This window comes from Akebia trifoliata, chromosome 11, assembly GCF_017979445.1.
Source record: "Akebia trifoliata isolate Shusen 1 chromosome 11, ASM1797944v1, whole genome shotgun sequence".
Lineage (NCBI taxonomy): Eukaryota > Viridiplantae > Streptophyta > Magnoliopsida > Ranunculales > Lardizabalaceae > Akebia > Akebia trifoliata.
Window position 1 is genome coordinate 4,554,658 of NC_141385.1, and position 16,933 is coordinate 4,571,590.

General features: G+C 32.6%; 2 protein-coding genes across 2 annotated transcripts; both read left to right on the forward strand.

Annotated features, from left to right (window-relative positions):
• Window positions 1-3,980: 3,980 nt before the first annotated feature.
• On the forward strand, window positions 3,981-10,557 carry LOC147390476 (sodium/calcium exchanger NCL2-like). The gene is made up of 9 exons (XM_086457892.1): window positions 3,981-4,445; window positions 5,708-5,923; window positions 6,796-6,977; window positions 7,923-8,068; window positions 8,191-8,533; window positions 8,884-9,011; window positions 9,099-9,334; window positions 9,405-9,718; window positions 10,162-10,557. Exons 1-9 carry the CDS (start codon window positions 4,073-4,075, stop codon window positions 10,408-10,410), a joined length of 2,187 nt encoding a protein of 728 aa, XP_086314018.1. The 5' UTR covers window positions 3,981-4,072; the 3' UTR covers window positions 10,411-10,557.
• Window positions 10,558-13,014: 2,457 nt separating this feature from the next.
• LOC147390477 (nudix hydrolase 22, chloroplastic-like) lies at window positions 13,015-13,949 on the forward strand. The gene is made up of 2 exons (XM_086459689.1): window positions 13,015-13,547; window positions 13,665-13,949. The coding sequence occupies exons 1-2, from the start codon at window positions 13,190-13,192 to the stop codon at window positions 13,817-13,819; spliced, it is 513 nt and encodes a 170-aa protein (XP_086315815.1). The 5' UTR covers window positions 13,015-13,189; the 3' UTR covers window positions 13,820-13,949.
• The last annotated feature ends 2,984 nt before the right edge of the window (window positions 13,950-16,933 follow it).

A 16,933-nucleotide genomic window follows, 5' to 3' on the forward strand; every position in this document is an offset into this window, starting at 1 on the left:
GGGGTGTCTCAAAGTTCTGTAGGAACAAATGGGGCATGTTATTCATATTTTCAAATAAAAGTTTAGCATCACGTTAAGGCTCTCTATCAAACAAACGGTTGAGATGATATCGGGTTTCAAGAAAAATGTACCCCTAGAAAAAAAAAATTGGTATTGGCTCCTAGGCGATTAGTATTAATTTTTAGAAAATGTTCTTTATTCCTCTTATCTCAATTATTTGTTTGATGAAGGAGTTGGAATCTAGCGTTTTCAAAAATAATAAAATGAAAGTGATGTAATTGTCCATAGGCGGATTAGTGGCTTATAATCCAAGACATTCGATGCATTTTTGGATGTGTGGTTTGATTTGAATTATCCAACTAATTAAAAAGGTATTCTAGTGAAGCTTATGAAACATTAATAAGATAGAGATAAGGCAAAGCCTGGTTTTTCTTGTAGTGAGAGCAAACTATGGTTAGTTGTATAGTGAAGATGAATGGTTTTAGAGAGAAATTAAAAAAAATTTAATTAGAAATTGAAGAAAATGATATTTAGGTCATTTCTAATTAATATTTGGGAAGTCCCAATCAAGGGGCAATGTCATCAACAAAAGATTGAGAGGTGAGGGAATAGGAACAAGTGAGACATGTAATTAGTTGAAAATATAGGGGTGTCTCAAAGTTCTGTGAGGGCAAAAATTGGAGGGAGGTGAGGGTGTGGGGGCAAATGGGGAGAGAGGTGAGGAAATGGGGACAAATGGGGCATTTAATTAGTTGAAAATATAGGGGTGTCTCAAAGTTTTATGAGGGAAAAATTCGGAGGGAGGTGAGGGTGTGGGGGCAAATAGGGAGAGAGGTGAGGGAGTAGTGATAAGTAGGAGTATGTAATTAGTTGAAAATATAGGGGTCTCTCAAAGTTCTGTGGAGGCAATTGCGCCCACCAGCTCCTTACAGCTCCGCCTATGAATTAGTGAATTCAACAAGCCAAGTTTTTATACTGAGTTACATCAAAACTAATTAGTGTTAAATTACCCAAGCCAGGTTGGATTTGACTTGAAATATTCTAAAATAACCATTGTCATAAACCTTGAATATGCATATATTTGCGTGTTAAATTTATATTCTATACTCTTATACAACTTGCAATCCTCTCACATGTTTTGATAATCTGAGCTCAGTCGATTACATCATCACTGATGTAAAATGAATGAGAGGTATAAAAAGAAGAATGATGAAAGCACACGGTCTTGGTACATGATTGGGTACGTGGCTTACATGGCAGGGGCAGAATCACACATCTTTTTCCTGTGTCTCACAATGAAAACGGTCTAAGGTTCTATGCCCTTTTCACATCAGCCTGGTACCCAACCACGTACCAAGACAGTGTGCATTCATCACAACTCTAATAAAAAATGTGAGAATCAAAATTCCGTTATTTTTGCAGGTGATCTTGACTATATATGTACTCACTTGTTAAGTTCTTATGTACCTGTCATGGTTGTGAGGAGGATTGGGTAGAAAGAACTTCTGTTGTGTGTTATGATAAAATGTTGGTGTAAAAATATAAGTCTTCTTATGCATGTGGCACAAATGACGTAAGCATTGAGAGAAAAATTCTCTCACATGTCTGCAAGTCTTTTGCCGAGAAATTTAAAGTTTTTAGGTTTCAAATCATAAACAGGGATTTTGGGCCATGTGGATAATAACTTTAGCAACTAACACCCACAACGTGAAAAAATCCTATATTTGACAGTCCAAGGTCGTTGAATTTTATAAAATTTGATGGACCAAGGTATTAAATTTTTCATTGTCAAAATATTTTTTTTAATGAATCGAAAGAGTTAAATTAATGGAGGATGGGAGAAATTTGATGTCTATAAACTATCAAATTGGGGATCATAAAAAATTTCAAAATTCCCTTTCTGAAATTTGTGAGCTTTTGCCCGTCGAATTTTCTTGTCAAAATTTTCTATTTTCACATAGTGGCCACACACTTCTAGATTTCATGAAAAAACTCATATTCAAAAAAAAAAAAAAAAAAAAAAATAAAAAAAATAAAATTCAAGTTTAATCCAAGATGTTGACAATGGACGGCTAAAATTCATAGAATTTCGTCCTCTACAACCCCATGGCATTGGATCATGTTTTAGAATGCCACAAGGTGACAAGATTACGAAATTTCCTTTTCTTGATCGACTTAGGGCAGGAGAGACCAACTCTCTCTGTTATTACCTACAACATTTGTGCTAGTCCAACACCATCTTGACAAGTGGCACTGATGATGTAAATAATAAGTGAGAAATTTCTCTCTCTTGCCCATACATCTACGGTCCAAAAATCATAGAAAAATTGTAAGATCCACATGGATTATCATAGTGGCATTCGAACACCACAATGTTCTAGATTTCGTAAAATAACTCATGGTAAAAATAATGATAAAAAACTATGTTTTTCGTGCTTGATCAATGGTGTTGAAAATGGACCATTTCCGAGCACCAAAATTTAACATTAAAATACGATGGTGAAAAATAACTTTTTTTTAATTATTATTTTTTGTGTTAAAATTCATAAAATTTTATCTTCTACAACACTATTGTATTGGATCATGTTTTTGAATGCCACAAGGTGATCTTATCAGGAAATTTCATTTTTTTTACTATGAGCAGTAGAGAAAAAAAATTCTTCTATTATTGCTTATGTCATCAACACCACACGTCAAAATGGTGTTGGACTATGAACAAACAATCACTCTTGCAAATAATTGCAAATACAAAATACCTCGTAATTAATATACGTGTTTACAGGTATTTGATCTCATAATACAAATTATTTGTGTTGAATAAAATAATCTTGGACCACTGAAATTCATAAGAAATTTATTAAACGATTTTCCACACAAAAGGAATCAGAAACCATTTGCAACGGTTTTTGACTTTGACAATAATCATTCTTGCTCTCTTTGTCTCTCTCTCCCACACAACAATTTCAATAAAATCATTACCGTTCTTTGGGTAATTTAGACGCATCCCTAACAAATGGGTATGTTCCTTAAAACTAGAAGTAAAATGCCCTCCTTGTCAACATTTTTTCCCTACCTTAAGAGAAACAAAAAAATTAAGAATATTTGGCAAGAGATATATTGAAGGTGTGGTCATATAAGTTATATAAAAATAAATCTTCACTTAATCTTTTACACGAAATCATTGTAAATTTTTTTGAGATGTTTACAAAAAAGTGATCAACTTTTGACGAATTTACAATTCCGGCTCACTGTTCATTTTAATTAACAAAACATGAACGATAACAAATTCGGAGGTCTTTAAAGTGACTATTTCGCAGGTGTAAAGTGACAATTTCATTTTAAACCTGCAAAATTGTCACTTTAAACCTGCGAAATAATCACTTCATAATGAAATTTTTTTTAACGAAAATGTGGTCATTCACGTTTTGGTAATTAAAATGAACAGTGAGTCAGAATCATAAATAACTCATTTATAGCTCACGAAATAGTAATTCACCCAAAAAAATTTGCAATGGAAATTGTTTGCAACGTACCAAGCAAAACCTAGATATAATAAACCAACTTGCGACCCCATAAAAACAATGTAAGTAGCAATAATCAATGTCTCCCCATTTCGTCATCGTCTTTAGAGAGAGAGAAAACTACTTTGGTCTTATGATAAAAAGTTGGTGTGGAAATATGCATTAAAATGTCATGATGTGATCCAATATGCTTAACAACATGGTTGTTAGGGGGGCAAAGCACTTATGTGGTGTGTTATAATAGAAAGTTTTGAGTGTAAATGTAAGCTCCTCTCCCTTTTTTTTTTAACACGAAAACCTTGACTATATATTATTCACATGTTAAAATTATATATAATTAACCAACTTGCATTACAGCATAAATTAACATTTTTTTTTTTTTAACACGAAGACCTTGACTATATATTATTCACATGTTAAAATTATATATAATTAACCAACTTGCATTACAGCATAAACACTATTTAAGTGACCATCCGAGGTCTTCTCATCCCATCATCTTTCCTCTTCCAACTAAGATCTCTCTTAGCACCAAAAGCAGGTTACAAAAGATGGGGAAATCTATAGTTTGTGTCATTATTCTTCTCCTATTAGTCGAAATGGGTCAAAGTCGGTACCTCATATCAAATTCTTCAGAATTCGTTTCTAATGGTCTTGATCATGTCCATCAATCTCCCTTTCTAATGCTTAAGGGATTGGAATCTACCGACGACTGCTACCACATGTATGGTTTCTTACCTTGCACAGACAACCTTGTAGGGCACCTTTTCCAAATTTTGGTCTATGAGTACCTATTATCTCTTGGGGAGAAGTATGTTTCAGCTGGCAGTGATTCCCTATTCAAGATCATAGGGCATGGTGGTTTCTTTGGGGCTTGTGGGTTCAATATCTTATGTGCACTTCCAGGAGCTATGATAGTTCTTGGTATGTTGCTTTCTCAGTCTTTACATTAGGGTCTGTTTGTTTGGGCATGAAAAATAGGCGGAAAAATGATTTTCTTTGTTGGGAGGAGGGGGGGGGGGTTAAATTATTTATTTTGAATATTTAAAAATTATTTTTTTACAATTTTAATTTAAGTAAAATATTTATTTATTTTTGTTCTCCAAAATTGTACTATATATATTAGAAATTCGATTGGGTTTCCGGCTTATCTTAGTTAGGGGCGGAGCCAAGATTTTCCTGTGGTGGGGGGCAAATTATGGTTAGTTGTATAGTGAAAATAAATGGTTTTAAGGAGAAAATAAGAGATTTTTAATTAGGAATTGAAGAAAATGATATTTAAATTATTTTCAATTAATATTTGAGAAGTACCAATCAAGAGGCAATGTCATCAACAGAAAGAGGTGAGAGTGGGAACAAGTGGGGCATGTAATTAGTTAAAAATATAGGGGTGTCTTAAAGTTATGAGGGGGCAAAAATTGGAGGGAGGTAAGGGTGTGGGGGCAAATGGGGAGAGAATTGAGAGAGTGGAGATGAATGGGATATGTAATAGTGACCAATTATTCTTTTTTATAACACATAAAATAATGAAATTAAATATGTTGTTTGGAGTACATATAAATATTTTTTTTAACTACTCCATCACCCCCATTTTTTACTTCTTCTTCAAAAGTTCTTCAATTCTGATTTCTACTCGATACGAAAGCACCTCAAGCTTTAAGATGCTACGTGAAAATTGAAAAATTCGATAGAAAAAATTAACAGGCCAAGACTCACGAATTTTAGATATTGAATTTTGATGGTTTATGACTGTTGAAATTCTTGATGTTCCCAAATTTGATGGTTTAGAACCGTCGAATTTCTCCCATCCTTCATAAATTTGATAGTTTCGACCCATTGAAAAAAAAATTGCCAATGAAAAATTTGACGCCAATTCTACCCCTTTAATTTGGATTTTTTCACATTGTGAGAGCAAGAAAGTGATTTAAGAAATTGAACATTAAACACTATTGGATTAGTTTTGCCTCTTCTCTTTTCTTTGGGTTCAGAACCCAATATCCTTATTTAGTGTGTCATATAATTTAATTAGTAAATTATTGTGTTATAAAATGTTGGTGTTGCTATATAATTAGTTCTTCGAATGTTTCTCAAAGATTAATCATTCAAAGGTAATAATATGAAGTTTCAAAACATTGTCCAGAGAATTAATTGAAAATGACTTTCTAATATTGTTTTTTGGTGTTCAGTGTCCGGAATTTCTCTGAGTAAAGAGATTGCTCAAGCACAGGTCTTGACAGGAGTCGGCTTGTTGGCCGGATCCACCATTTTTGTTTTGACCATACTATGGGGAACTTGTGTCATAGTTGGAAAGTGCGATTTTTCAGAGGGGTCAACTTCTAAAGAACCAGAGAGCTCAACTTTGATTGCTTCACAGTCTAGAAAACATAGATCATGCTTAACTGGTTCGTTCTCTTTCCACGCACATTCCATGAAAATATGAGAATGCATTAATTAGAGCATTAATAACTGCAAGACAATGTAGAAAATTTCAGGTAGCTTAAGCATACATTGATTCATAAACAAATGTAGCTTAAAATCTATAGTGAAATATGCTATGTTTATGGCTTATATTCTGTGACCTATAATATTTGGATCACTTTTTCACTCAATTTCATAATAATCGCATAAAGGGGTAATAATTATAAACATAGCACGATAATCTTTCTTAGGGATCAGAGTTAGTTTCTGAATTGGAAATCTATAGTTATATAATTATAGACCATAATCATTCTTAGATAATGGAAACTTCTTAACTCTCATGTGGGACATAGGCATTGTCGAATCACATAAATCTCTTGTGTCCTTCTTGATTTCTTGATTGTCTTCTTATTATTTCATCACATATATAGTTAAATCTAGGGATCGGTGCTCGCAAAATGGGACAAAAAAATAATGTAATGTAAATTGGACTTGACTGAAACCATGGACCATAATAGTTGCTTGAATTTCACCAAGGTGAATTCTTCTTTCTATTGAAATGTTGTAAAAATTTAAATTGGAAAAATTCGATGAACTATATGTTTATTTGAATTGCTATGCTAAATTGCAATGACTACTACTAAAGGATATATTTTTGACAATATCCTCAAACAATTTTCTTCGAAGAATCAACTATAAAAGGCACCATAAGTTGTGCATAAGCCCTACCAGTGGATGATGATATAAATTTCTCACAATGGTCATTAAAATTTCGTACTCCAGCTACCTTTAGCTTCTTATATTAAACTTGAACCTTTTTTTTATGTTTTTAATAATTAATAGATGTTTGTTACAGGTCAGGGTATTAAAACGGATGATGAAACTAGCTATACTGCAAGGATCATGATTCTATCAGTGATCCCATTTATCATTATGCAACTACCCAGAATCTTTAAATTATCTTTTGGGGAACAAATTGTGATCTTGACTTCTCTCATTATTTGTATTCTACTACTAGTTGGTTACTTCCTTTATCAGGTATACAATTTCTGCTTTGTTGATCAATTCTAAATTTGATTTTTCTATTCTTTCATGCAAGAAATACTTAACTCATGGTGGTTTAGTATAAGAGCAAAATACATTCTGATTTAGTTATTATCGCAATAGATTATCTACATATGGAACTAGAAATATTCTGAAAACTGGGCTGATCAGAAAATCAAAGTAGTGGCAATGCAAGATGAAATACATGGGATTTTTCTCAAAAAAGAAACAGAAAAAAGAGGATCTGGTTCAAATAACCAACTGGGAAGAAAAAACATTGATTTAGACTTCTTGTTTGAAGGGCTAATGAATATATCTAGATTTGTTTTTCTTTTAGAAAATGCAATTCGGGGTCAATTGGTTTTGGCATCTGGTGCAACCCAGTTTTAAGAATATATTAAAAAATAAAAAAATAGAAATTAACATCGATTATGCTCATCAATGCCTGTGCGAAAATCATAGAAATTTTATCCCGAACAAGCTAACTGTAGTTGTGTTCACAGTAAGATTGAAAAAAAATATATATATACCAAAACAGCACACTGTTGATTTTAATTCCGAAAACGGTAAATTACCATCTTTGAAAGTCAATTTTTTATATCTAAACAGTAAATTGTTGAAATGAATAGGACACTTTTTTCCTACTCTATAAAACACTAAATACTTTCCCTGTTTTAATTTTAGTAAAACAGTTTAAAAAATGTTATATTTTATAAAACAGTGAATTTTTCTCTCCTCCTTAGCAAAAATATTTTAATTTCAAAATGATAAATTACAGATTTAGAAATTAAAATGAACAGTGCCGTTTTAATAATTTTTCAATTTTTTACTTTTTAGTGCATGTTTTGGTAAATCACCCTTTTTAAAAAATTGTCTTTGATGTTTTGGTTTTTACTTTATTTTTCTACAAGTAACTTAATTTTAAATGTCCTTGTGCAGGACGTTAAACCTTGGATTCAAAAGAGAAGACTAGAATATGTGAAGCATGAGCATCTAATGCTAGATTTTTTAAAACATGTGGAAAGGCATGCATCAGGAAAACTCCTCACAGAACAAGGCGCACCTAATATACCAATTATAAAAAGGTTAATTTCTCCCTTTACATGCATTATGGAATTTTTTGCTTTATTTATGATTTGTAAGCTGGGGTTAAAGGGACTCCATCCTGATTTTTTATTTGATCCTTTTTGAACAATTTCAAATACAGGCTATTTGAGAACATTGATGTTGATGACGACAAATGTCTAACTCTATCTGAAATAAATAAGTTGATCATGGAAATCAAGTTTGAAAAGCTACATTCAAATACGGAACATGCAATAACAGAAATATTGGAAGAATTTGATCTTAATCATGACCACAAAATTTCCAAGACAGAATTTTTCGAAGGATTTGCAAGATGGCTTGTTAAGAGTAAGGAAGAGAAGATTAAAAATCATGATTCTTCGAAAAGCTCCCTAGATGACTCATGTAAGGTAATTAACTTCATCTGGTACCCTAACTCCTTTGGCATTCATTTGATGTTGGTGTATATGCAGCGAATTAGGGTTGTAATTTTTAGAGAGGATTATCAAAATGGCACACTATTCATTTAGTTCCGAAAACAGTAATTATCCTTTTTGGAATTAATTTTTTTTACCAAAACGGTAAACTTGTCACATGAATAGTAAATTGTTCTTCTATTCTATTAAACAGTAAATACTTTCACTGTTTTAATTAAAAAATTATGTTTTATAAACCAGTGAATTTTTTTCCCAATTTAAAGAGAATACTTTAATTCCAAAAAAATATTATAGATTTCAAAATGAAAAAGAACAGTGTGCCATTTTTGGTAATTTTTCAATTTTCAGTATATATTTTTATAAATCACCCTTTTTAATATTTGTTTTCTTTTTCACAGGAGAGAATAGCAATTAAAGATGCAACGAATATGCCTTTAATATTCAAAATTTTAAACCATGCAAAAAGCAATGCATCAGGAAGCCTCCTCACAAAAGAAGGGAGACCCAATATACCTACAATAAAAAGGTACGTTCAATCATCTTGTTATATATTTATGGGGTTTCAATTTTTAACAGTCTTGTATTAATCAATTATTCTCACATTCAAATGCAGCCTATTTGAGAAGTTCGATCTTGACAAGGATAAGTGTATATCACCTTCTGAATTAAAGGAATTGATACAAGGTGTTGAATTTGGAAACATGGACTTGAATAGAGATGATATCTTAGCGCAATTAATGGAAAAACTAGATGCAAATGGTGATCAAATTATAAATGAGGATGAATTTGTGGTCGGATTCGGAAAATTGATTGATTCAGCGATTTCAGAAGACGACAGCTACCTAGTAAGTATACCCCCTTGTATTATAGATTCCTTGGATCTAATTTTAACTATTGAGTAATATATGACACCTCTGAGCGAATAAACAGGATGCTTGGAAAGAAACTGATCAGTTGGTTGATGAGAAGGAGCCAAAAGGAGGAATCTCCAATTGTCTTTCATGGAATGGATTTAAATCCATACTACTAATATTGTTGGGAACAACTATTTTATCTTTACTTGCTGGGCCATTGACAAATGCTGTTCAAAATTTCTCAACTGCTGCAAGAATTCCTTCTTTTTTCATCTCATTTATAGTAGTCCCTTTGGCTACGAACTCAAGAAGGGCAGTGTCAGCAATAAGTGCTGCAAGTCATAAAAGGCCTAGAACCACTTCATTGACATTCTCTGAGGTTAGTTTCTTCTTTAGATTTGATTCCTTGTTAAGCCTTATAATGAATAAGTTATCTACGAGAAAAGTGACTATCCACCATATTGTTTTCATGGATCCTACATATCTCAGTCAGGCCTTGGTAGTGAACTTATTTTTCCTTTCTATTTTCTCATTTCAAATAACATATCCATGACTCAATTCAAATGATTTTTTCCACAAACTTGTAAAGCAACAGAGCCCAACTTCATTTAAAAGAAATAAAGATCTCATTTGAGTCTAATTTTGTTGGATGGATTATTTATAAAATTTGTTAATTTAAATGTCTACTCACTTCCAATGAAGAAAACAAAATTCCTCAAATTTTGTTTTGATAATATGTAAAGAAACATCTACAACAATGTGAATTACAAATCTTGGAACAATTATTTCGAGATGATATAACTTTTGATCTTTTTGGTTCAGATTTATGGAGGGGTGTTCATGAATAATATCCTTGGGTTATCTATACTTCTAGCTCTTGTTTATGCACGAGGTTTGACGTGGGATTTCTCAACTGAAGTACTTGTTGTTCTAATTGTCTGCACTGTAATGGGTCTTCTTGCCAGCTTCCGCTCTGAATTCCCACTTTGGACATGTTTCATAGCATTCCTTCTATACCCATTCTCTCTCATGTTGGTTTATGTTCTTGACTATGTTTTTGGGTGGGCCTAAGATTTACATATAAATTGTCAAAGATAAAGGCCACCACCTATTTTTTTATTGGAGAATGTCATAGAAAATCAGAGATAATTTGTATCAGTAATGACGTTGAATGTTTCAATTGCTAATCCAAAGAAATAAATGTTATCTTCTTTCCCATCCACCAGTTAGAATTTTAATTTCAACTTAGAGCATAGGGTTCGAACCTGAGTACAATGGTGTCTTTTTTGAATTATGTCCCACTCTCTTTCTTGTGCTTAGTTTTTGTTTGATTTAAAATAGTACCTTTGATTGAAATTGTAAGTGCTCACAAAAAACAATTCTCCCTTGTTTTCCCTAACAAAGTTGACCACAGTTTTTTCTAGGTTTGGATGAAACCCAACCTTATCATCTAAGGCTTCACTTCAAAATGTACTAAAGCCTCCCAATTTGATTAAGTTGTTGATCGATGAATGAAAGAGAGGCTTTATTGAAGTTAATTGCTTGACATTAAGCAAATCAAGATTTTGGAAGAATTCCATACGATTCCTAATTTACAAGAGAAATTAAATGAATCTAGCACAATCCTAAGCAATGTGAATTAACTCTTTATTGATGCTAATCAATCTCATAAGGTGTGATGAGATACACTTGCAATGACATCTTACTGACAGACATATTTTCTTCTCTAACACCCCTCCGAAACTCATGAAGACCAACAAACCAGCCACAAAGTCAAAGAAGTAGATCGAGAAGATGATTTCCTATGCTCTCGGGGAAGATCTAATTTGTTTATTTGTTCTGATTTTCTTAGTAGTTTGGGGGGCAATCTAATTAAAGATTTATTTATTTGTTTTTGATTTTCTACTTGTACACCAACTTTACTTATAACACACTAACCTTTTGAAAAAGAAGAATTGTTTATAGAGAATTTTTATTGACACACCAAGTTTCTCTGAGGGCAGGCCAAAGTGAAATTAAAAATAAAAATAAACTATTTCTTAGGGCACTCACGAATCTATGGCGTCTCTGTTTTCTCCAGTGATTCAGCAAGCGGGAAATCACCACAAATCTTTGGCAACTCCTCCTCTCTCTCTTTCTCTCTCTCTGTTTTTCTTTTCATGCTCCTCCCCCTCCTCCAGTCTCTCTCTACTTTTCTTCTCCTCCTCCGATCTCTGTTTTTCTTTTCATGCTCCTCCCCCTCCTCCAGTCTCTCTCTACTTTTCTTCTCCTCCTCCGATCTCTGTTTTTCTTCTCCTCATCCTTCTTCTCCTCCGCCTCACCTAAGTCGTCGGGATCGTTGGAGGATAAGAGGAGTCTCCTTTGATATGAAGTGCCCACGATAAATTTTCGATTTTTAGAGGTGCCTCTAAAAATTGGAAGGCCCTTAGAGAACTCTGGTGTGTAAATAAAATTTCCTTTGTTTATAATAAATAGGAAAAATTACTTAAAGGACCTTAGTAGAGGGATTTCTTTCTAATTAATCCTTGAGTTTTGGGCCATTGCTTGATAATCCATTTCGTAAAAAAAAATCTTAATGGTCCCTCAACCTTGTCTCCGATTATAATATTTTTGAAATACCTAAACTATCATTTTTTTTCATATTCTTCACATACTTAGATTTCCAACAATGATTCCAATAATTTTCGATGACTTTTTCCTGTGACTAAAGATTGAAAATGATATACTTCTAATTTTTAACATTTAGATGTATTTTTTTTTTTTACTCTATTTCGACGATTTAAAACAAAAAATGAAAAACAAAACGGAGATTCAAAAAAAGATTACGAGCTCAGCACTTTTTATTTATTTATTGAGTTCAACATTTTTATTGTCAAGCTCACCATGGTGATGTTTATTGTCAAGCTCACCAATTTTTATTGTTGAGTTCGATAATTTAAAAAAATATTGTCAAACTCAACAATAAAAATGTAGAATCCAAGAGAAAAAAGTGTTGGGTTTGACGTCGATAAAATCCATCTATTTTATTATTTTGAATTCTTTGACAAAAATACAAAGAAAGATAGATTAAAAACTTGACATTATGACTTGTGTAAATGATTTCAAACCAAAAGAACTATTCTTGATCGATTTGTATCCAAAAATGAAGTAAAAAAATGGAAAAATAAATCATAAATCACACCTTCAAAATGATTGAAAACCCTTTGAAAATAGTTTCTTCTTCCTTCTCGAAACCTTTCTATTGAAATGGAGTATTTGATATACGACTAAGATGTCAAAAATCCAATTTTTGGGACAAAAATGATGAGTTTAAATAGTAAGGGCAATTTCCACATTTCAATTGTAAGAGATGTGTGAAGTGGGTTTTAGGGCCTGATTAGAAATATTAAAAAAAATTTACTAAATGAATATTAAGAAAAACCCTAAAAATTAGAGACTAATTAGAAAAAAAATATCCTTCCATATAGATCTATTAAGTAATTTTCTCTAGTAACTTACAAATAAAAGGTAGTGTTGTAACTTATAAGTAAAATTAGTTTGTCAAACAGTGATAGAAGTTCTAAGAGAAACATAGCTAAACAGGCCCTTGTTAGCGATTCAGAATACAATAAAACTTTGATAATTCGATCAAAAATTTGATATATGAAAAATATGCGGCATATGCTTCTTATGTTTATTATCATTCTCATTTAAAAAATTTGATAATATGATAGTGATGCTGATGGTGATGTTAATGTTAATGGTGATGGCCTCATGACCATGGCCAAAAAAATTCACTTCAGCATTATTGTTGATATTTCACCCAGCGTGGCTCTCTGTCCTCTCAGCTATTCTAAGAAGAAGGATATTAATGGTGGCAACCCCTTCATCTCCAACTCCGAAACCTCTCTCCATCCTCATGAATTCGAATTCGACCTTTGATGGTGGATCCCAAAGACTCAGAAACTTAGCTCAACAGCTACGTCTCTACAAACCTCCTCCCACCTTTGATGACAACAACAACGACGAGATCGAAGAACAGAGAAGAGAAGAAAATGGAGGAAAAGTTGTTTCTCAAGTGGGTTTTGCAGAATCTGCAACCCCAATTTCTCACCCAGAAAGATTCAAACTTAAGAAAGCTGCGGTTCTCATTTGCCTCTTTGAAGATGATGATGGGGATCTACGTGTCTTCCTCACTAAACGATCTTCAAGACTCTCTACCCACACAGGTTGTTGAAGATGATTCGATTAATTGATAAATTAAAAAAAAAAAAAAAAAAAAAGAACCTCAGTTTGGTGGTTTTTTTGTTGAATTTTGATAATTGAAGTTGAGCTCATGATTGTAGGTCAGGTTTCTCTTCATGGAGGAAGGACAGAGGAGGGAGACGTTAATGATGCTGATACAGCGACGAGGGAAGCTAAGGAGGAGATTGGATTAGACCCTTCTCTTGTCAATGTTGTCACAGTTCTTGAACCCTTCTTCTCTAATAACGTATTTTGAGGAAAAATTGGATTTTTGTTCTAATTTTTTCTAAATAAGATGAATCTGATTTTTAAAATTTGGGGAGGACTTCATTGAAAAAGTTTTCTTATTTCTTATTACACCATATGGGTCTTGAATCTTGATAATGGAAAAATAGTAATTTTCAATGAAACTAAGGGAGAAGCTTTTTTCCCTAATTGGGTTCATGAGTTACTCCCTCTTTGATCGCATTTATGAACTTTCAATTATCAATTGTTGCAAAAAACTGATGTTGAAAAGCCCACATTTTCACCTCCAGCACAATCCCTCGTGGTGCATCACATGCACACACCGGCACTCAAGTTTTTCGGATCAATGAATTTAAATCCCTTTTAGAACCCATGGGCCCTTGTGCGCGTGGGCTTTGCCCATATCTCTCTCACACTAAATGAGAGAGTTATTAATGATGACCATAGTGGATTGTGGATTGCGAAGTGTTGCTAATAGATTTGGAGAACATCAGAAGAATCGTTAGGGAGTGCGTAAATAAAAGATCCACTAGGATACTACTATAATAGAAGATTTGTTAACGTGGTATATTTCTGTTTATTTTACTCTTAGGAGAAATCATCTTATGTACAAATACAATGGAATACTATCTCTTAGGAATGATATCATTTCTAATATTATTTATTTTTTTGCATGCAATAAGTGTGCTCTGCATCTACTGCAAATATTCCCACGGCAACCAGCATCCTCACAGTTATCACAAACTTTTGCATGATCAGCCTCTACAATATCTTATTCATCTCTATCAACACTGATCTGGGATTGGAAAGGAGGTTCACGATTACCAGAAATTTTAGGCAAGGCACTGGAATTGTCAACGTGCTCATTCAAGGAGTCCAAGATTTGTCAAAGAATTCAATTCTTTTGGCCACATCAAATGCACGACACTCTTTAGTAGGTCCCTATGGATCTGTTTTCCATCGCACTCTTGATTGATCTGTGGGCAAACAATGTTAAACTATGCTGAATGAGAGGAAATGATCTATGAAATTAATACATGATGTCAACATACCATGGAAATTACAACATTTTGGAATTTGCAATACAACTCTTCATGAAAGACCTGAAATTCAAAATAGGATTAATATTTAAATTGGAATGGTTGAATATTAAAATGCAATAGTTTTACAAGATATGAAAAAGAAAATACAAATATGTGAAAACGGTTACCAAGTCACAAAAGCAAGAGACAACAACATCAATAAGTGGAAAATGGGGGTGCTATTCGGATAATTATTTTATTATGGAAGAGATGAGTAATGTCCCTCAAGATCTAGTGAGAATCATAGAGGAAGATTTAATTTGTATGTACACTCGTTAGCAGTGTTTTTAAGGTGGGGTCCTTTAACCCAGCTTATCAATCATAAAAAATAACATTAGTAAGTGGAGGAAGATGCATGATAGGGATGAAGTATCGGTCAATATACATAAGAATCCCATAAGCCACTATGACATAATCTTGTAATTTGACCACATTTTCGTAAGTTCCATTAACAAAGGCACACCTTGTTCATACACTAAAGTTGGTAGAACCTGTGAGTAGTAGAAATAGATGAAATTTTTTTTACTTCCAATGGAATAACTCAGTATTAATAACTTCAGAAATTTTGAATTGGTTCAAGTCAACAAATCTGTTAAGACAACCTTGTAAAAACATAATAATAACTATGAAAAAAAGTACATAAATAAAAGCAATTAGTAATATTTGAAAACAATTATGCTCAGCTCCCTAAATTTTTGTGGATGTATTCCAGCCTTTATGTACATATGAGCATTCTATATAGCATATACGTGTGTTGTCCCTGCGGAGGTGAGGCATGTAAAATTGCATAAAATTAAACTGAAGAAATCCAATTTGGTTACTGTTTCAGCTTTCAACTTGATTGAATCAACAAAAACTCACCAACCAACTTGTAACGGACTCCACTTTCTATTAAATAAGAAATGGACTCAAATTTCACCAATTCGGGACAATAAGTTTTTGCTTAAAGATGGTAGTTCTATTACTTCAAAGCCCAGTGAAGTTTTCTTTTGTTTGCAGCAAGAAAGGGTTCTGATGAAATTACTTATCTTCCTATTCTACATACTTAAATTTTGCTAAGCAAACAAATGAAATTAAATAAATAAAACAAGTTTTAGAGATCTACAAGGGCATAATCCTAAGAAACAAAAATAGAAAATCCAATACAGAGATAACAATCACAAAGACTAAAAACTTGAAAATTGAAATCAATCATGCAGGCAACAAAAAATAACCAAAAAAAAAATAGAATAATTTACCAAAACGGTAGAGTTTTTGAAATTAATTACCAAAACGGTACACTGTAGCAATTAATTCCGAAAACGGTAAATTTACCGTTTTCGGAATTAATATTTTTTACCAAAACAGTAAAAACAGTAAAATATAATTTTTTTTTACCGAAAATACCCTTTTTTTGTTTTACATATATATTTACAATTTTAACCTTAAAAAATGAAAATCCAACTAAAAAGATTCACTCTCTTTCGGTAATCCAACAATAATATGTATTTACAATTTTATTTTTTTACCGAATCAATTTTATTTTAGTAATTTCGGTCAAAAAATAAAAAAGGGCATTTTCAGTAAAAAAAAATACTTTTTACTGTTTTTACCGTTTTGGTAAAAAAAATAATTCCGAAAACGGTAAATTTACCATTTTCGGAATTAATTGCTACAGTGTACCATTTTGGTAAATATTTGAAATGTTGTGCATGTTTTGGTAAATCTGCCAAAAAAATAATCATCTTCTCAATCTGGATTCTGTGCCGATCCGAGGGCCCTCGGGGGATGTCATACTTAGGGCTCAAAAGGACCTCTTAAATCATGAAGTATTCTACATGATTCTAGATTTTTTTTTACGCTGGAAACAAGACGGACATAACCTCTAAAATCACGAACCAATAAAAACATGCAAAAAAGAAAAAAAAAAAAAAAAAGATGAACATTACCTGAGCATGACCATGAAACAGTTGATGGGTCTTGTGGTTCTCTTCAGCACAGATTAGTGTCCACCAAATCAATCAACAGCATCCCCCACAATCACATCAGGTAAATCATCGATC